Consider the following 22,139-nt stretch of genomic DNA (forward strand, 5'->3'; position numbering starts at 1 on the left):
AAAGAAATTTACCAGTCAAGATAGAAGATGACTGTAAAAATCAGTATCATCACACATATAATGGGAAAGCCCACAAAAAGACAAATTAGAAAGAAAAATATCTGATTTGTCTACTTGCTCAGCACATTTTCAAACCCAAAACGATCCCAAAAAAGGAGGGAGGAGAAGAAACTCATCCTGAAGTGGGGAGAGAATCAACAAGGCGTAAGTGCGACAGCCTCAGAGGATGCTTCGCACACGGCCGGGCATCTCAGCCCTGGGCTCCTCCGCCTCCTCAGTGCTGACCAGCGTCAAACCACGTCTCTCTGGGCAGCACAGTCAGTTCTGTGGATTTCTCAAAAGGTCAGCGGTGTGGACACATTGCTCAAACCAAACAGGAGAATGTAGAAATAACAGGAAACGTGGACGGACGTCCTAGGGCTGTGCAACGCACATGTTAGGAGTTCTCCCAACAGGACTTGGAAGCAAGTCATAATCACCGTTAGGGAGAGGATAAAAGCAGCAGCTTCAATGCAGTGCGTGGTGTGTCCCTGCCCTCCCCTCCCCGGTCAGCCAGAGCCTGGCATTCTTGCTCAGAGGGCGAAGGAAATGGAACTGAAGAGTCAGACACCCAGGCCCTCCTACCATTCAACCCAGGCCTTGGAATTCCCCAGGGACAGGCCCCACGGTGCTGCCATGTCTCGTGTGATTCACTCTTTCCAGTCTATAATAGCTCTTCGAACTTAACTAAAACCTTGGCAGTCAAGGAACCCACCACCCTGAAGCCAAGGGAGTCACGTGGCAGATGTTTTAAAACCGAAGGTTGTCCGGAAAGGACAGAACCCTCACAGCCCTCCACCCATCGCAAAGGAAAAGGGCGGGGGTGACCTGCTCCCTACCGGGAGGGTGAGCCAGCCTCTGAGTCACAGAACAAAGGAGCCGTGTCCCAGCTGAAGGCCAGCCAGTGCCAGGCACCCTGGGCTGCCTCAGGAGTAGGAGTTTAAGGACATGGAGAAGTGTCGCAACAGAGAAGTATTTTTTCCTCTGCGAGCTGAAGTTCCACTTCATTCAGACAGCCACGGACATTCAGGCAGTTGACATTTCTTAGGGTAAACATAGGGCTTCTCCAAACACAAATGACCAAATAATTGTAAGGGAAAGGCGGGGAAGAGAGAAGGAGAGGTGACTTCATAGCTTTAAAAGGACTTTAAAAACCTATCAACCAATGAGCAATTCAAAGAAGAAATTAAGAAAACAATTCCATTTGCAATAGTGTCAAAAAGAATAAAACGGGTGATGAGTTGGTGGAGCACAGAGGACCCTTAGGGCAAGGAAACTACTCGAAATGACACTACAATGGTGGATACATGTCATCATACATTTGTCCAAACCCATTGAATGTGCAGCACCAAGAGTGAACCTTAATATAAACTATGAACTTTGGGTGATAATGATGTGTTAATGAAACTTAATAAATTGTAACAAATGTTGCACCCTGGTTAGAGATGCTGATAACAAGGGAGGCAACACTTGAGTGGGAAAAGGAGGTATATGGGAAATTTGTAACTTCCACTAATTTTACTGCTGAGTCAAACCAGCCAGGGCAAAAATAGACTATTTTTAGAGAAGTATATATAAAGAACTTCTACAACTCAACAACAACAACCATAAAAAAAATAATAATAATAAAAAATAACCTGATTTAAAAATGAGAAAAGGAGCCCTGGCTGGTTTTTCTCAGTGGTTAGAGCATCAGCCTGTGGACCAATGAGTCGCAGGTTCGATTCCGGTCAAGGGCACGTACCTCGGTTGCAGTTCGTCCCCCTGGTTGGGGTCCTGCGGGAGGAAACCAGTCGATGTGTCTCTCTCACATTGATGTTTCTCTCTGTCTCTCTCCCCCTCCCTCGTACTCTATCTGAAGATAAAAAGAAAAAAATTATATCCTCAGGTGAGGATTAAAAATAAATAGCCCTGGCCGGTTTTGCTCAGCGGTTAGAGCATCGGCCTGCGGTCCGGAGAGACCCGGGTTCGGATTTCCGCTAAGGGCACGTACTTCGGTTGCAGTTTGTCCCGGCCCTGGTTGGTCGTGCGGGTGGCAGCCACTCGATGTGTCCCTTTCACGTCGATGTTTCTCTCTCTCTCTCTTCCTCTCTCTCCCTCCCACTCTATCTGTACAAAAAATGGAAAAATGTCCTCGGGTGAGGATAAAAAAAATAAATAAATAAATAAACAAACAAACAAATAAATAAAGCAAAGGACTTCAATAAACATTTCTCCAAAGAAAATATATAAATGTTCAACATTCATATGAAAAAATGCTCAACGTCACTAATCAAGGAAATACAAATCAAAACTATGAGATACTACTTCATACCTATTGGAATGGCCACTATAAAGAAATAGAAAATAGCCCTGGCCGGTTTGGCTCAGCGGTTAGAGCGTCGGCCTGCGGTCCTGAGAGACCCGGGTTCGGTTCCCACTAAGGGCGCGTACCTCGGTTGCAGTTTGTCCCCGGCCCTGGTCGGTTGTGTGGGTGGCAGCCACTCGATGTGTTCCTTTTGCATCGATGTTTCTCTCGCTCTTTCTGTTCCTCTCTCCCCCTCCCACTCTACCTGAACAAAAAATGGAAAAATGTCCTCGGGTGAGGATAAAAAAAAAAAAAAGAAGAAAAGAAATAGAAAATAGCCCTGGCCAGTTTGGCTCAGCGTTTAGAGCGTCAGCCTGCGGTCCACAGAGACCCAGGTTTGGTTCCCGCTAAGGGCATGTACCTTGGCTGCAGTTTGTCCCCAGCCCTGGTTGGGTCGTGTGGGTGGTGGCGACTCTATGTGTCCCTTTCACATCGATGTTTCTCTCTCTTCCTCTCTCTTTCCTTCCTGCTCTATCTGAATAAAAAATGGAAAAATGTCCTCAGGTGAGGATAAAAAACAAACAAACAAAAGAAATGGAAAATAAATTAGGCAAAACTACAGGGAAATTGGAATCCTTGTACACTGTTGGTAGCCATGTAAAATGGTACAGCAGCAATGGAAATCAGTACAGAGGTTCCCAAAAAAATTTTTTTAAAGAATTACCATACAATTCAGTCATTTCACTTTTTTTCCCCCCAAAATCTTTATTGTTGGATGTAAAATGTATTACAGATGTTCCACATTTTTCCCCCATTGACCCCCTCCTCCCCACTCCCGCCCCCCTCCCACCTTTTCCCACACTATTGTCTGTGTCCATTGGTTATGCATATAAGTTCTTTGGTTTATTTCGTCCCACCCCCAGCTGGCTTTGTCAGTCTAGCAATGAATTTGTGCTTCTTAATCCCTTCACCTTTTTCACCCATTCCTCCAAACCCCTTCCCAACTGGCAACCAACAAAATGTTCTCTGTATCTATGAGAATGTTTCTGTTCTTCCTGTTCATTTTGTTTGTAGATTCCATTGTTGATAGATATGTATTCATTGCCATTTTGTTTGTTCATACATTTTATCTTTTTCTTCAAAAAGACCCTTCATCATTTCATATAATAACGGTTTGGTAGTGATGAACTCCTTTAACTTTTTCTTGTCTGGGAAAGTTTTTATATGTCCATCGATTCTAAATGACAGCTTTGCAGGATAGAGTAATTTTGGTTGTAGGTTCTTGGTTTTCATCACTCTGAATATTTCTTGCCATTCCCTTCTCGCCTGCAAAGTTTCTTTTGAGAAATCAGCTGACAGCCTAATGGGAACTCCCTTGTAGGTAAATAGCTGCCTTTCTCTTACTGCTTTTAAGATTCTCTCTTTGTCTTGAACCTTTTGCATTTTGATGATGATGTGTCTTGGTGTGGGCCTCTTGGGGTTCATCTTGTTTGGGACTCTCTGTGCTTCCTGGACTTGTACAGGTATGTCTGTTTCCTTCACCAAGTTAGGAAAGTTTTCTGCCATTATTGTTTCAAACAGGTTTTCGATTTCTTGTTCTCTCTCTTCTCCTTCGGGCACCCCCAAGATGCGAATGTTGGCACGCTTGAAGTTGTCCCAGAGGCTCCCTACACTATCCTCATTTTTTTGGATTCTTTTTTCTTTTTGCTGTTCTGATTGGGGATTTTTTGCTTCCTTATATTCCAAATCGATGGTTTGCTCCTTGGATTTACATACTCTATTATTGAAGCTGTGTAAATTATTCTTTATTTCAGTTAATGCCTACTTTAATTCTGTGTATCCATGATTTCTAACTGGTCCTTTTTTATGCTCTTGAGGCCCTCCCTAAGTTCACTGAGGTTCTCACTAAGTTCATTGAGCATCCTTATAAGCAGTATTTTGAACTCAGTATCTGTTAGGTTGCTTATCTCCCTTTCGCTTAGTTCTTTTATTGGGGTTTTGTTCTGTTCTTTCATTTGGGACCTGTTTCTTTGTTTCCTCATTTTGGCTGCCTCCCTGTGTTTGTTTCTGTGTATTACTTAATGAGAGGTATGGGGCTCGCTGAGACCCGGTGCTGCTCGTTTGAAAGAATTTAGGAAAAACCTGAAGCAGGATCCAAGACCGGCCAATCCTATGGTTAAGCAAGTGGCAACAGTTTGGGTGGGCCTGAAAGTTGGGTGGGGCGGGGCGGGGCCTCAGGGAGTCACCTGGGCGGCGCTACCAGTGTGAGCCAGGTTGCTGGAGTCCCAGATATGGTGGCTGTCTGCCGCCCCAGGGAAGGGCTCACCAAAGGAACAAAGGCCTCTGATAGCACGTTTGTCCCCGAGGAAGCCCCCTCTCCAGCCCTCGCTCCAGTGCCAAACAGCTCAGTTCTTCCCTGTATGTCTCTGGCGCCCCTCGAGCTGCCTCCCCTCCGAGCTTAGAGGGAGAGAGTCCGATAAGTCCGTGCGCCGGCCCTTTAGGGAGCTGCCTGGGGCTCCAGCTGCCTCAGCTTCCCTGAGCCTCAGTTTCCGCTGGTTTTTCCAGCCAGAAGTTATGGGGATTCTCTTCCTGGCACTGGAACCCTGAACGGGGCACCTGGTGTGGGACGGGGACCCCTCAGTCCTCAGGGAGGACCTTCCCAGCCGCGGGAGCCTCCTGATTTTTATCCACCACGCTTGGGTGTGGGACCAGCCCGTCGCGCCACCGCTGCCACCGCCCCCCCTCACGCCGCCGCCTGTCCTACCAGTCTGGATGTAGCTGCTTTTTTTTTTTCTTAGTTCCGTAGTTGTACGACTTCCATTCAGCTTGATTTCAGGCGGTTTTGAATGATGGTTGTTCTGTAGTTTAGTTGTAACTTTGATGTGGTTGTGGGAGGACGCGATACCGCGTTTACCTACGCCGCCATCTTGACCGGAAGTCCAGTCATTTCACTTTTGCATATATATCCAAAAGAATTGATAATAGGGTCTTGATAATTTTCACAACCATGTTCATTACATTATTATTCACAATAGCCAAGATGTGGGAGCAATCTAAACATCCATCAGCAGATGAATGGATGAAGAAAATGTAGGCTATACAAACCCTAAAATATTATTCAGCATTCAAAAAGAAGGAAACCCTGTTATATGGTTACAGCATGGATGAATCTTCAGGACATTAAGCTAAGTGAAAAGAGCCAGTTACAAAAGGACAAATACTGTATTATTCTACATATATGAGGTATCTAAAGTAGTCAAACTCAGAAACAAAGTGGAGTACTGGTTACCAGGGGCTGGGAGAAAGGGACAAAGGGGAGTTGTAGGGCTTCAGTTTTGTAAGTTTTAGAAATCTGTTGCATAACAATGTGCATATAGGTACCACTCTACTGTACACTTAAAAATGGTTAAGATAGTAACTTTTTTTTTTTACTTTTTTTTTAAAATTATTTTACCACAAATTATGCAGTCGAGTTTCCCACATTTGGGGAAATCGCAGGGGTCAGCACATCCGAAGTGCAATGGATAAGCCTCGCCCTGGGGAAACCTTCGTGATCATGGTATCTCCCCTGCCAGGTAAGTATAAGATAGTAACTTTTATGTTATGTGCTTTTTACCATAATTAAAAGTAAAAACAAGCTAACCAATTGCAGTATATGGAACTCATTTGTACCTTGATTCAAAGAAACTATAAAAAATAGAATGTATGAGACTATAGGGAATAATTGAATGTTGACTGGATGTTTAATGTAGAAACATTGATTTTGTGTGTGTATATAATGAATGATATTTTTTTTTTACTTGATTTCTCTTCATTTAGATAATCTAAAATATTTATGGATGAAATGAGGTCTGTCTTATTGGAGTGATCACTCCATAAGGAATACAAATATCTACATAATCACTATGTTGTACACCTGAAAACAATATATTTTATGTCGGTTGTATATGATAAATAAATTTAAATTAAAAAAATAAAAAAATGTTTTAAATGATGTCTGAGATTTGCTTTGAAATAATCCAGTGGGAATGAGAGGTATGACGGAATCAAGATGGCCAGGAGTTGAGACTTATTGAAGTTGGGCAATAGGTACATGGAGGTTCATGTATTCATGTTTGGTCTACCGTGGTATGTTTTATTTTTCCATAACAAAGACTAAGATAAACATAAAGCAAGTGCCTCTGGGAGGCTTCAGGGAACGAACACTTCGCCTTGAACTCATGTTGTAAGACTCTGCTCCTCACCTTCAGCGGGGGGCCCGGGCCCATCATGGATCCGGCTGTTCTGTGGATAGTCAGCCTTCTCTGAAACCTCTGGGGTCTGCAACCGCTCTTCCACCAAGTGACAAAACAAGGAACTCAGCCCGTCAATCTTTAGTGAAAAAAACTCAGGAGCAGTCCTGGCTGGTTTGGCTCAGCGGTTAGTGCGTCGGCCTGCAGACCAGAGTCCCAGGTTCGGTTCCCTCTAAGGGCACGTACCTCGGTTACAGTTTGTCCCCGGCCCCAGTTGGGGTCATGTGGGTGGCAGGCACTTGATGTGTCTCTCACATCGATGTTTCTCTCTCTCTCTTCCTCCCTCTCCCCCTCTCACTCTATCTGAAGATAAATGTAAAAGTGTCCTCGGGTGAGGATAAAAATAAAAAAACAAAACAAAAAACTCAGGAGCAGCAACTTGGGCTTCGTTGAGAAGCTCATTGTTTTACTGACATCTGTGAGTTGTGGTTTTAGGACTGTTTTATTTCAGTAAGCATGCCTAGTTTGGGTAAGGAGATTTTCTACCCAACATTCTATGGTGTCCTGCAAAGGACAGCAGGCCACTCCCGTGCACCAGCGCCCGACACGCTGACAGCCAGTGAGGGCAGGGCCTCTGCCCAGGTGGAGCAGGGGACAGGGAAGGGAGGACACCACCAGGAAAGAAGGTCTGATGGTCACCAGGCACAGACAGAAAAGAGGCAGCAAATTCTTTGCACCTACTTGTTAAGTTGTTCTCTAGAAGAAGGAGGAAAACTTTGTTCCGCTCCCCGCACTGCCTGGCTCGGTGGCCCAGCGCTCCCTTCCCCGGCTACTCCGCACAGAGAGCAGTGCTAGTCAGGAGGCTGCAGTTACTCAGCCTGAAGCTTAAAACAGCGGGGACATGGAGGCCGCTCAGCTCCTCACTCTCACCCCAGATCTCCCCTTCCTGTTATTGCAGTAGGGTGAGGACAGTAACACCCACACCAAATACCCGAGGGAAACAGAGCCCCGGGCTAACTTGTACTGCCACTGGGATTTATATTCTCATAGTTTCATGGCTGCAAGAGGCCCTTATGGAAGGTACGTTTGCTGAAACAGAATGTAATGACAACAATCGAAGTAATTGCTATTATCTATACTGGTGGTTAAAAAAGAAACTACTTTCACAAGAAGAAAGTTGTAACACTTTAATAATTTAAATAGAATTAATGTCAGGAACATACACACACATACATAAACAATGTAATTAACAGTGTTAAAAGTCCCCAAAATGGACTCAAAGTCATGGACAGGAAAAGGTCATTTTAAAGTACTATAGACCAGAGTAAAACAAACAAGGTAATTACTTTGCATTTACCAATAAGACAACAGCCTGTGGATACATTAGACCTTTGTGATAACACTTCTAGGGAATGGTAGAGCAAAGAGTCATTAGAAAAGGAATACAACTGATCTCAGAAAGATAGACGTATAGCTAACAATTTCTTTGGTCCTCCAAGTCACACCTGTTTTTACTTTAAAATACCAAACATGAGTTGAGTGCTTAATTCTACTTCTAAAGGTCTAAATATTAAGCAGAATAATGTTTATATTAGTTTTGATTTAAAAATAAAACTCAAAATCAACCACCACTGTACTTAAGAAACTTCAAACATAGAAAAATAGAGGAAACAGAAGTTTGGCATTTTTTTTTAATTTCTGCCATTTTGTCTCATCATAAGCCAAACAAAGTGAATCATAGTTGCAGAGATAGGACCAGCGAAGTTAAAGCAAGCACTGTAGTTAATTCTTAAGGTAATGGAATACATTTGAGGAGCATTAGATTAGCCCAATAAGAGGCTTCTCCGTGGAATAATTAATTGTGTTTGTGTTTTTGCTGGGGAGTTATTTTGTTTGTTTCCATTTGGCCCACACTGCCCCAGTAGAGGAAACTTTAAGATAATAATTAATAAGGCAACAGCTTCCTAGACAAAATCACGTGGACCTCTTGAGCAGTTATGCTAAAGACAAGACCCTCACGGGCCTCGAGGGAAACTGCGATGGGGGTTTCCGGTATTTCCCAGTGATTCCAGAAGATGATGGTGCATTTTCACAGACACCAACACTGTAGTTGTCCTTAGACACTAGGTACGGCTAGAATGCAGTCCACAGTTCGTTCATTCTGCATTCTCTCATGTTCACGGAAGCTATGGTTCTGTGGACCTGAACGTGATGACCACTCAAAAGTTTCTGGAATATTTAGAAGAACTATTGAGAAGATTTAAAAAAAAAAAAAAGTTTTGAGGCATCTGCAAGAAACACACAAAGGAAGCTCCCAAAAAACTTCAAAAGGTAGAACTTCAAGGACTAGTTATTTGCAGTGTCACTACTAAGTCTTATAAAATAATGGCTTTTAAATAAAGGCAAAGGTATCTACACTCCAAATGGTGTGATATTCTCATCAAGGCACAGAGAGTTAAATGTCTCAATCCCTGCATGTTGACGTGAGAATACACTCGTAAACAGCTCCAGGAACTGATTCCCTACATATGAATTTTAAAAAGAATAGAAGGTAGAAATGTGCCTTTTCAACTCACAGTAAAAACAACAACAACAACAACAACAACACATATTGCACCACCTTGCCTTGGTAACTAACACTACAACTAGACAATTAAAAAATAAATATATAAAAAGTAAAGTGTCACTAGTGGGTAAAGTGGAGCCTGGTGGACGGGATTTGCAGAGCTGTGCTGCACACCGTGTGATAACATATTGTGAGCACTATACCATTTTTGTTTGGGGAGTGAAAAAGCAGTATATTGGCCATAGTTTTCTCCCATTCCCAACACTCCTACACTTGTGAACCAAATAATCAGACTATCTGAACAAAACACACGAGTTCTTCTCTCTGCCAGCATCCCCGGGAGTCTGAACGGCAGTGGTCGTGTGCATATAACTTCACGCTATTGGCAGTGTGCTTACATGTTACCACCATACGGTGGCGAGAAGAAAGTAGAGGGCTTGCCCCTTTATTAAAATTATTTTTATTTGACTTGCAATAAATAATTATTAAACACAATTAATGACAAGGAGTAAGTTTCACGTCTGTTGACGATTGAGAACGGAATTGTACGGACGATGAAGACCAGAGACCAGACAACCAACGCTGCTAGAGGCGTGATCTGCAGAGCACGGGGCACACACGGAAAGTTCAGCTCCTAATAAGAGTGAGAAACTCTTCCCGAGTCTTTGGATCTTCCCGGAACACACCCAACATCGTGCTGGTCACCGTCTTGCTGTTCATTTTCTGTACCCCTCGCATGACCATACACATGTGCCTACAAACAAGCCAACACGGGGTGAACAGGCGGTTACTGGTTTGATTTTTAAAATAAAAAACAGGCCAAAAAAATTAAATCTGATTAAACTGAGTTCACAAGGACCAAGTTTGTCACTTAGACAAATTTCATCTAAAAAAAATTATTTTTAGTTTTATAGCTTTTGTTCTTCTCAGTGGTCGAGTCCGTAAGGCATCCAACAGGAGAGGGGAAATGGAATATTCCTGGGTGAAAATAATACAAGTGGTCTACGGAGATACAACTTCGACACGGAGAGAAATCCAGAGTTCTCACTTGCTCCATGTTCAGGTGTCAGAGGTATTCAGAGAAACAGTGAAGTAGGCTGGACTCACCCCGGAGTCCAGGACGACACCACAGTGAGTCTCAGCGGCCGGGTGGAGCTGGACACAGTACAGAGTCCACGCCACACCGGAGAACGGACGAGAACTTTGCCCACAAGCCGTGTGCAATTCTCATAGTGAGTTCTAACTTAAAGAAGTGTCTTCTGGTGGCCTTTGTACCCATTCTTAGTTCTATTTTTCAGATATGTGTCAAAATATTAGAAAAACTCTGCCTGGAGCAACAAAAAGCTAAAGAAGAAATCAATACATACAACACTGTTGCTTGTGGGAATCATACCCCTAAGCTTACAACTCCCTACTCTTCCACAAACCCCCCAACCCCCACCCCCACCAAAATAGTCTCCCATGCCCTGGTTCCCACATGCAACACAGTCAACGAAATGAATATCATTTTCAGGCACCACTGCAACATTCTTAAAGGCAAATGCAGACTTACGTTGCTTCAACCACCACCCCGACTCCAGCAGGTCGCAAGGCTTCCGTGATTGCTACGGCAATTTGTTTCGTCAGGCGCTCTTGAACTGTGGATGTGACAGGGAGCTCGGTTTGAGTACCTGACACAAACTGCTGAAAGGTTTTGCTGTCTCTCAAATATACAAAAATCTTATATGCATGAACAATGGACATGGACAACAAAGCTGGGGACAGGGCAGGGAGGGAGGGGGAGGGGGGAATCAGTGGGGGGGGAGAAACTCTGTAACAAAAATTAATTAATAAAAAATAAAATAAGTCAAAAATCTTGAAAGGCAGACTTCTGTGAGATTTCAAAGCCAAGATACACCAGCTTCTACCAGCTGGCTTTGCCTGCTGGCTGGGCCACAGGATGCGCCTGCTCCGCCCTCCGGCCTGCAGTACAGGTGCTGACAGAGCTCCGAAGCCCTGGGCCTCCAGCACCCCTGGAGGGAATGGATTAGAGCAGCAGCTGTCTCTCAGGTGTGCAGTGAGACCAGCAGAATGTTGATCACACCACCTCCACAGAGGCAGAGCGGAGCAGAAGAAAACAGCTCGTCAACAGGATTAACAAAGGGGTTACCGCCTGATTATTGCATTGTACTTAGGGCGATGTTGAACACCAGTGATTTCACCTCAATAATGCAGTTCCTGTGCTGAATACACAAGTAATCTTTTAATACATATACATTCGCTGCAGCATTACATCCATCTGAAAGCTTGCAACATTCCCACATGTCTATCAGAGCAGGGATTGATTCAGTCAAGCAGCAGCACAGCCGGAATGCTGAATGGCAGGCAAAACCAATGAGATCCTTACAGTCTGTGGGGGGCATATGTCTAACATGTAAGGGGGAAAATAATAGGGGGGAAGATAAGTGAAGCCCATTATGTATAATAAGAGCCCGTTGTGAAATGTAATAAAAATAAATTGATTTTAACATATTCATATATGCATAAAAATGTGAACAAATGTGTACAGAAGACATTTTCTGTTTTATATTCCTATGAGGTTTTAATTTTCTGTCATATGTATTATACATATAATAAGAACAACAACAAAAATGCTTTTTCCTTAAGAAAAATTTTTCTGCAAAAAGAGAGTTTTAAAATTTACCTTGTAATCTTCTGCTATAGATTTCTACAATCCTAAAAAAGAAAGGTTTGTTTTAGTTCATCATAAATGTTTTAAAGTGAAATTACTAAGGCTTCCTCATAAGACTAAAAGGACTTTATTGAAGCCATTGTAGGGTGTGGGCAGGAGATTAGTGTTTACAGGACAGAAAGGTATAAAAACTACAGAAAAACGGGAAGAGGGAAGGTCTAAATGAGGCCAGCTGTCACAGAGCAGTGCTTCCCTACGCCCCCAAAGGAAGAGAGAATTAAGAGTGTGTAGTTCACTTACAGAAAACACAAATAGAGATGAGTAATCTTAAAGCTCCCAAGTCATCAAATCTAAGCCAAGTCTCAAGTGTTCTAATTAATCATATTGTTAATCAGAGCTTAAAGTTCAAGTTAAAAATAAAAAGACTGTTTGTTAATTAATAGCCAGACCACTGTCAGGTACCGTACCAACTAAACCTATGAGAATAATCAGATTAGAACTGAACAGATTTCTTCAGATATCTCTTTACATAATAGGTCCAAATCAGCAATCAATTTGATTAACCCCCTCCCAAAATGAAAGCTTACCGAGCTTATAACACAATCTGTCAAGTGATGATTTTTCTCCTTTCAACAAATGTAAAGATGGTCATGTGAATCACCCATTTTCTTTTTTATTATTGATTTTTAGAGAGAGAGAAACAAAATTGATTTTTTGTTTAGAGAGAGAGAGAGAAAATCGATTTGTTGCTCCGCTTATTTATGCATTCATTGGTCGTTCCTTGTGTGTGCCCTGGCCCCAGATCAAACCCAAAACCTTGATATACAGGATGATGCTCTACCCAACTAAGCTATCTGGCCAGAGCTGTGAATCACCAATTTTAGAATAATTTACATTAAGGACCTTTTCTTTCTTTCTCTCTCTTTATTTTTGCAATTTTTATTAATTTATTTTTGTTACAAATGTTTCTCCTTTCTCCCCCTACATACCCTCCTAGGACCTTTTCTTTAAAATTTGACCTTTTAGTCATGAATTTGGACTCAAGGATCACCTCGCTGTGAAGCATTTTAAAGCTCTTCCCACCAATGTGACCTTCAGGTGTAACTGACAACTTGCTCCCTTATACCTGTTACAGCCAATAAAGTCAATAAATGGTCAACTGCCCTATTCACCACTCAACCTGAAGGCACGAGCCACTCTGATTCTTCTGTGTTCCTAGCAGGTCAACAACACTGAAGGAATTCCAATATATATATTTTTATTTTGAACAAAAACCTGAGAAAGAATAGCTCAACTCCTAGATAGAAAATATGTCTTACTCTTACTGGGTCAAGTTTTATGTATATTTCTTCTGATCATTTTCCAGGTGATTAATTTCTGTTATATAAGAGATGCCGTCGATTTGAAATTTAGTAATGTCTTCCTTCTCATAGTTATCATTTCTTTTTCTCAAGTAAAATTTCAGGTACAACATTAGATAACAGTGTTGATATTAGTTATCCGTCGTTTGCTCCATGCTTTAGTAGAAAAGCCTTCAACATTTTGCTGTCCCCCGTGTTGCCTGTTTCTGAGAGAGAGACCCCAAAGGAGGGTCTTTCATAGATATCATTGGGCACCTACTATGATTATGAGCATGTGGTGAACGGGATCCCCATGCTCAGAGAGTTTATTATTTCTTATTCTCAGTTTATTCATTTTCTTTTCAAGTATAAAGTAGGTGTTGAATTTCTGTCTTCTCAGCATTAAGAAAAATTGTATAGCTTCCATGAATGAAAAGATATGTACATTTTGCACCCTCATTCTTGAAGGTAATTTGTTGGGAGGTATTTGTTAGGAAGAGAATTCTAGTTTGACACTGATATTTATCTGCCTTTCAATACTGCCATTGGCAAACCAATGGTCAGTCTAAGTGCCGTTACCGTGTAGGTAATGTTTTTCTCTGTGGCTGCTTTTATGATATTTGAGTATGTGTACTCTGCAGGTTTCCATATTGTATCTAGGTGGAGATTTAATTTCATTTGTCCCGATTGGGATATATTATGCTTCCTGAAGCTGACGGCTGATATTTTACACGTGCTTGGAAACATTTCCAGCTGTTACCTTCTCTAACATTGCACCTGCCCACTGCCTGTCTCCTCCTGGAATTTTAATTAAGGGCATATTGGACCTTCTCAGTCTTCCACATCTCTTACATTCTCATTAACATGCTTCCATCTGTCTCTCTGTGTTGCACTCTGTGTGATTTCTTCAGAATTTTCTTCCAGTTCACTGATGAGTTTGGGCTGTGGCTAAAATGCTATTTAATGTGAGTGTATTGGGCTTTGGATTCAATTATCCCTTTCTTTGAAGAAGTTTTATTTGGTCTTTTGGGCCTGGCTAATTAATCCTTCGTCACGCTTTCAGTACTCTTACTTTCTAACATACTTGAATCTTCCCAAGCTGTTCACTCCAGAATCTGCCCTCTTCAACCACTTCCTTCGCCTGACTCTGACCCATAGCGGCTTGTTTCCCTTTTACTTTTGGTGAACTCATTCATGCTCCTTGAAACACCATTTCTGGGAATTCTGTGAAGGCTGGAAAAAGTGCATCAGAGAATATGCACTGGTTTCTGCTAGGCATTGGAAGGCTACCTCCTTGGTGACATTTTAAATTAAATTATTGGCTTGGGGTTTTTTGTGTGTGTGTTTTGAGCACCACACAGGTCGTGTGAATTCTGACGCCAGACTCCTATGAATAGATGTCTATGGACTCTTTCTCAAGCTCTCCCCAGAATAAGGCTAACAAGTAAGTATTCATCCAATTCGAGTGAATAAAGACAGAACCCTGACTTTGGCTCCACTTCTGGCTAATTCCTGTGGATTCTCATTGGAATCGCCTTATATTTTGCCCAGTGTGTGAAATGTTCACACACATTATATCATAGTTTGCTATACCAAGAGGGATATTATTGCAATCTAGTTTACCATACTGCCCAAATCAGTAGTTCTCAATTTTAGTCTAAACCATTTTTGTAATCTTGGAATAAACCATTTTGGGTCACGATGAAAACAATTCTTGTAGCCGGTTAAAATAGGATTTAAAAAACTTTTTTGGGGATTTTTAAAACTACATTCATAAGTGAGATTAGTCTATAATTTTTTAAATGCGAGTTTTATCAGGGATAGGCAACTTCATCAAATTGTTTGTAGAGCTTTTCAGGTTTTTCAATGCTCTTAAATTATTTATACAACATGGGAATTAGTGGTTACTTGGAAGTTGAAAAGAATGCCTATTAAATTGACTGGGTCCAGCCCCTTCCCATTCCACCCCACTCCTGACATTAATTTGACTTTTTCTAATGCTTACTAGTTTATCCAGGTTTTCTAACTCTCGATTCATTCCCTTCTCTTTCCATCTTTTTTTAAAACTTATTCTGAAGGATTTAAAGTTTTTATTGATTGATTGATTTTAGAGAGAGAAGGGAGAGGGAGAGACAGAGAGAGAAACATCGAAGAGAGAGTATCAACTGGCTGCCTTCTGTATGCCCCCCACTGGGGATTGGGCCCAAACCTGGGCATGTGCCCTGACTGGGAATCAAACCGGCGACCTCTTGGTGCATGGGTCGACGCTCAACCACTGAGCCACACTGGCTGGGTGAAAGATTTAAAGTTTTTAAAGCACGTTTTTAGTTACATAGCCTCTCATTCCAAGATATAGGCATTTACCCTCTCAGTCAGACTTCCAAGCAATCTACCACGCAAAGTTTTCAACATTTAGGTTTATGCTTCCTATTCTTTCAGTTTTCTGTTAATAATTTTTATTTTGTCTCATCTTTTCCTCATTTGTTGTTTTCTTTAAAATATATATTAAATGCTTACTTTATTTGTTGTCGGTGTTTCTTATTTAATAATGAAAGCACTTGTGGCTATAAATTTACCTCCAAAGACAGCTTTTTTAAAAAGTCATCTGTGAGGTATGATCGACATAAAAATTGTACAATATTTAACGTGTACATCATGGTGATTTCATACACATATACATTGTTAAAGGATTCCCCCACCTACATCCATCAATTATTTGTTTGGTTGTTTGTTTTGGTGAGAAAAATGAATAACATATCTCTTCAATATCTTGTCTTTATTTCCTTACGATATACACCCAGATGTGGGATTGCTGGATCATATGGAAGTTCTATTTTTAATTTTTTTAAAAACTTCCATAGTTTTCCATAGTGGCTGTACCAATTTATCTTTCCACAAACAGTACACAGGGGTTCCCTTTCCTCCACAGCCTTATTAACACTTATCTTTCTGTCTTTTTTTTTTTTAATCCTCACCCAAGGACATTTTTCTAATTTTTGTTCAGATAGAGTGGGAGGGGGAGAGAGAGAGAGAGAAACATCAACATGAAAGGGACACATCGAGTGGTTGCCACCCGCACGACCCATCCAGGGCCGAGGACAAACTGCAACCAAGGTTCATGCCCTTAGCGGGAACCAAACCCAGGTCTCTCTGGACCGCAGGCCGACGTTCTAACCACTGAGCCAAACCGGCCAGGGCATCTTTCTGTCTTTTTGATGAATGACCATTCTAACAGGTATGAGGTGACATCCCATTGTGGTTTTGATTTTTATTTCCCTGATGATTGGTAACATTGAGTACCTTTTTGTGTATGTGTTGGCTACTTGTCTATCTTCTTTGAAGAAATGTCTATTCAGTTCCTCTGCCCATAATTTTAATTTAATTGTTTGTTTCTTTGCTCTTGAGTTGTATGAGTTCTTTATATATTTTGGAATTAATCCTTATCAGATATAAAACTTTGCTGTGCACAAGTTTTTACTGATGTAGTCCAACTTATTTTTTTCTTTTGTTGCTTTTGCTTTTGTTGTCAAATTCAAAAATATATATATCTATATCACCAAGACTGACAGCAGGGGTTTACTCCTATGTTTTCTTCTAGAAGTTTTATGGTTTTAGGTTTTAATGTTAAAGTCTTCAATCCATTTTGAGTAAATTTTTTTTTTTTAATCATGAATGGATGTTAAATTTTGTCAAACGCTTTTCTACATCTACTGAGGTGATCGTATGATTTTCACCCTTCATTTTGTTAATGTAGTGTAACACATTGGTTGATTTGCCAATGCTGAACCATCCTTGCATCTCTGGAATAAATCTCACTTGTATATGAATACAAGTGAAATAGTATATGATTCTTTTAATGTATTGTTGAATTTGGTTTGTTAATATTTTGTTGAGGATTTTTGCATCTATGTTCATCAGGGATACTTGCCTTTAATTTTCTTTTCTTGTAGGGTCCTTGTCTGATTTGATGTCACGGTAAGTCTGGTCTCGAAAAGTGAGTATGGAAATGTTCTCTCTCTCCTTTTCTATTTTTTTGACAGAGTTTGAGAAGTATTGGTATTAATTCCAATATGCTTTGTACTTTGGATTGCATACATTGATCTACAGTGTTTGCATAACTATGGTTTTTCCATCATGTTAAAGAAATTTAAAAGAACTTTAGCTTCTAAATAGCTAGTTTTAAAAAATAATTCTTTATTAATTTCTATTTTTCTTGTTATACAATCACCTCTGCAATTTTTTTTTTTTTTTTTTTTAGTTTAAGCTTGCCTTTTGGCCAAAATTCTATTACTCTTCTTTGTATATGCTTTTTGTCCATTTCAATCAAAGTCTGAGAGGTAATTAGTTCTCACTCACTTCTTTCAGGTATGACAGATGCTCTATTCATTTCAGCCAGTTCCTGTTTTCTGTTTTGAACCTATTTGACATATAAAGATTCATGACCACTTTTATTATGCAAATTTTACCAAAATAAGAAAACCTGCTTTGTCCCCTTTGATATATTTTGCCTTCATTTTTATTTTGAACATTTATGATTTTTTTTAAATAAAGAGATATACACAACTGGGTACAGAATTTAACCCAATGGACATCGTATTTAAATAGTCCACTTACTGGTCTTAGAACCTCTGTGCTAGGTCCTTTGTTTTCCCTTTTGCATTGTGCTTTCTCTCTTCCTTCTCCTCCTCTGGCTATTGGGCAAGTAATCTGGTGACACTTTTATAGCAAGAACCCATGGATGGTATAACTTCACCCTTGAAAATCTTAAGAGTATTTTTGATGCCTTCATCTAACATGACTTGACACCAGGCTGCAAATTCTCAGGTGCGGCTACAGCAAAGAGCAACTATGCAGCAAGAGAGAGAGCTGGATCACAGCTGGGCTTGTCAGCTAAGTGAGGAGTTTGAACTTGAACTGTAAAGCTATGGGGGCTATGAACAAGCAGCAGCATCAAACCCACACTTTAGAAAGAACATCCTAGCAGCAGACAAGAGCAAATTTAAGGACCTGAAGAGATTAGAGGCAAAGGGGAGTTAGGGGTACCATATAATTCAGGAGGAACATTAAAAAACCCAACCGGTTTGGCTCAGTGGTTGGAGCATTGGCCTGTGGTCCCGGGTTTGGTTCCCGCTAAGGGCACGTACCTTGGTTGCAGTTTGTCCTCGGCCCTGGCTGGTCATGCAGGTGGCAGCCACTCAATGTGTCCCTTTTGCATCAATGTTTCTCTCTCTCTCTCTCTCTCTCTCTCTCTCTCTCTCTCTATTCCTCTCTCTTCCTCCCATTCTATCTGAACAAAAAATGGAAAAAAATGTCCTCAGGTGAGGATTAAAAAAACAACAGAGAGTGGCAGCAAAGAGAGCAAGAAGGCAGCATGGTAATGGGAGGGAAGCAGGGGTGTGGCAGGAGGTCAAGGAGTTGCAGCAGGAATGGGTAGAGTCCCCTCACTTCTTGCCCCAAAATGCATTCCAGATGGAGCAAAGATTTAAATATAAAAGTAATCCAGGAAACGTGAGTTTATGACTACATAAAAGGTTTCAACTTCTTTATGGAAAAATAATACTGTGAAACAAAAGCAAAAGACAAATGATAAACCTGGAAAAATTACTTGCAGCACCTGACCTAACTGCTTCAACATTCAGAGAGCTCATACAAATCAGTAATAAAAAGGCAAGCAACCCAATGAAAAAATTTGCAAAGGCTAAGTGTATAAAGTTTCTGAAAAGATTCAGCCTCACTTTATTAAAGAAATGCAAATTAAAACAATAGGTACCATTTTGTCACTTACAAGCCTGGCAAAGATTGAAAAGTGTGATGAAACCCAGTGTTGGCAAAAGTGTGGAGAAAGACACATTCTTTGTTATTAGAGTATCAATTAATATAATCTTTTTTTGGAGAGCAATTTAATAATGTAAAAACTTCAGCTCCCTGTAATCCAGCAAATTTTACTTCTAATATATCTTACAGATAAACTCAAAGTACGCAAATATATAAAAATATGTTCACCACAGCATTTTTCTTTCTTTTTTGACAGTATCTTCAAACTGTAAACTATACTTGTCTATATCAAAGACTGGTTAAGTGCATTATATTAATCAGTCAAAGAAATATTATGTAACCATTAAAAGAAACTTGGATTTTTTGGACTAAAAGATTTACAAGGGCCCGGCCAATGTGACTCAGTGTTTGAGCGTCGACCCATGCACCAAGAGCTCACTAGTTTGATTCCCAGTCAGGGCACATGCCCAGGTTGCAGGCCGATCCCCAGTGGGGGCATTCAGGAGGCAGCCAATTGATGTTCTCTCTCATCGATGTTTCTATCTCTCTCTCCCTCTCTCTCTAAAACCAATAAAGAAAAATATACATTAAAAATTATTTTTATTTTTTTCTTTATTGATTTTTGAGAGAGAGGAAGGGAGAGGGAGAGAGTGATAGAAACCTTGATGTGAGAAACATTGATCAGCTGCTTCCTGCGCGCCCCCTACTGGAGATCTAGCCTGCAACTCGGGCGTGCGCCCTGACCAGGAATTAAACCAGAACCTCTCAGTCCATGGGATGATGCTCAACCCCTCTGAGCCACACCAGCCGGGCCAAATCTCATTTCTGTCAATCAGATCGGCTCCCTATCCACTGAAATATGCCTTGCTCCTACCCTCTTATTTGCCTTTGCTTATGCATTAACTATACCTAGAGGAACTTCTCTTCCAGCTACAGTTCTGCTCAGCCCCCCCACTTCTGGGTCTCTTCAACCCTGCCAGGCCACAGCCACCTTGGCACCTTTGAACTGGGAGCTCCAAACCAGGCATTTCCGTGGCAACTGCTGCCTCACACTCTCACCCTCCGTGCAGGCAGAGGCTACTTCTGTCTGGCGCAGTGTCCTTTCACAGTAGATGCTCAATAAATAGACTAACCATGGCTCCAGGAGGCACTGCAGTTCGAAATTTAAGATTTAGTTATGTTCACTTAGTTGTTCTAAGGCAAGAAAACCAACATATGTTCAGTTGGTTTTTCAGCAACAAAAGGAATTTCTATTCACAGTAAGTTTACTCTACAATTCTACTGGAGTTAAACCAGGCCAATTCCCTTCTGGCATTTTCTTGTTACTTAAGGCTTTACTGTTTGATATTTGACTCCTGTGGCACTGAAAGGTCATTCATTTTGATAACAAACTTCACATACAAGATTAAAATGAACAGCGAAGTTTCTCAAACACCTTCATCTTGCTTTATTCCTTTTCATTCCCTAAATATTCCTACTTCTTACAAGGAATAAACAGTTGGATAAAATCTCAGCCTTCTTTTCCATTCAATAGACCCCATTTTCAAAATTTTTACAGCATTTCTAAAAGTAACATACACTCGGATCTTTGGTTTAGTGTTCCTTTTTTTTCCTTTCTTAAGTTTTAATCCTATTAATTTAAGGACAAATCTCCAGGCTAATAATCAACTACTTTGTATTATTTCATAAAAGCTTAATTATTTGAGATCTTTTCCTTTCACTAGGAAAGGAAATAACCAAAGGTTATTCCTTCTACCCTCAAGTTACCATTTATTCCAAGATCTCACTGGCTCACTCCAGAATCCATTTCCATAAAGTGTTACATGGTCTACACAGTGTGGTCTTCTAGAGAAGTGCTGGCCTAAACCAAGGCCTCCGCAGTCTGCCAAGCTGTTTTATAACATGGAAACTACCCACTACACCCCTTTCACGTGTGGACAGTCTGTGACTGGCGTCAGCAATGCCAGAATACCTACACGGAGAAGATGTAGGGTTGGCAATAGAAATTATAGTAGGGTTAACTACGCCAACACTACCAACCCCTCTTTCAGCCACTGCCACTGGGTACAGAGCCCTGAAAAGTGGCAAGGTGTTTCTGGACTTGTGTTAAGAACCTTATTGCAGTGAAGCAATTACAGCTGATAGAATCACGTCCTTTTTTTTTTGTATCCTCACCCGAGGTCATTTTTCCATTTTTTGTTCAGATAGAGTGAGAGGGAGATAGAGGAAGAGAGAGAGAGAGAGAGAAACATCCATGTGAAGGGGACACATCGAGTGGCTGCCTCCCGCATGACCAACCAGGGCCGGGGACAAACTGCAACCGAGGTACATGCCCTTAGCAGGAACCGAACCTGGGTCTCTCTGGACCGCAGGCCGATCCTCCAACTGCTGAGCCAAACCGGCCAGGGCTAATCATATCCTTTTACGGTGCCATGGAAATCTGTCTGCTGGCAAGATTGCTGACCAAGAATAAAGTCAGATGCTAGGGAAGTCTAATTTTTCTCTTCTACTTACTTTCTCTTTAATCCCTAGAGGAAATGAGTAAGAAGAAAGTAGAAAGAACAGCTGTGAAGAGCAGCTGTCATACTGCTGGGTGGTTTTTACAGATTCCGCATGAAACTGAAAACGATCTGAACCATTTCAAGACTGTGGCAAATCTCAGAGTCTAGGTGGAGAAGAAGCAGAAACACATCAGAGCCCTGGCCAGTTTGGCTCAGCAGTTGAACTTCAGCCTGCAGACCTCAGGTTCTCAGGTTCCATTCCTGGTCAAGGACAGGTACCTGGGTTGCAGGTTTGATCTCCAGCTCTGATGGAGGTCATGTGGAAGGTATCCAATCAATGTGTTTCTCTCACATCGATGTTTCTCTCTCTCTTTCTCTCCCTCCCTCCCTTCCACTCTCTCTAAAAATCAATGGAAAAATATCCTGGGGTGAAGATTAACAATAACAACAACAAAGGAAAACATCAGAGCCACAGAATAGTCACTTGATCACAAAGATTCATTTACTCCAATTTTGATATGGCCACTATAACCTCAATCACATTATTAAAACTTAGCTTGGTTTACTGTAAAAAGTGGATGGGGGGGGCACTTGACATTACCTATTTCTTTTTCTTTTTTAAAAAAATATATTTGTATTGATGTTTTAGAGAGAGAGAGAAACATCAATCAGCTGCCTCCTGCATGCCCCGTACTGGGAATCAAATCAGTGACCTCTTGGTCCCTGGG

The 22,139-nt window shown here is 41.2% G+C and overlaps 1 protein-coding gene and 1 pseudogene across 1 annotated transcript in view; both read right to left on the minus strand.

Moving 5' to 3' along the window:
* Positions 1 to 5,766: 5,766 nt before the first annotated feature.
* Positions 5,767 to 5,909, minus strand: LOC118622743 (annotated as a pseudogene).
* Positions 5,910 to 7,796: 1,887 nt separating this feature from the next.
* Positions 7,797 to 22,139, minus strand: part of GCH1 (GTP cyclohydrolase 1) — a 49,184-nt gene continuing 34,841 nt past the window's right edge. Inside the window, exons 4-6 of the mRNA XM_036261322.1 lie at positions 11,808 to 11,839; positions 10,677 to 10,761; positions 7,797 to 9,878 (exon numbers count right to left, since the gene is read on the minus strand). Of these exons, the coding sequence (XP_036117215.1) occupies positions 9,752 to 9,878; positions 10,677 to 10,761; positions 11,808 to 11,839 (244 nt within the window). The 3' untranslated portion in view covers positions 7,797 to 9,751. The remainder of the gene's footprint in view (positions 9,879 to 10,676; positions 10,762 to 11,807; positions 11,840 to 22,139) is intronic.

The sequence above is a fragment of the Molossus molossus genome, unplaced genomic scaffold (genome assembly GCF_014108415.1).
Source record: "Molossus molossus isolate mMolMol1 unplaced genomic scaffold, mMolMol1.p scaffold_m16_p_1, whole genome shotgun sequence".
NCBI lineage: Eukaryota > Metazoa > Chordata > Mammalia > Chiroptera > Molossidae > Molossus > Molossus molossus.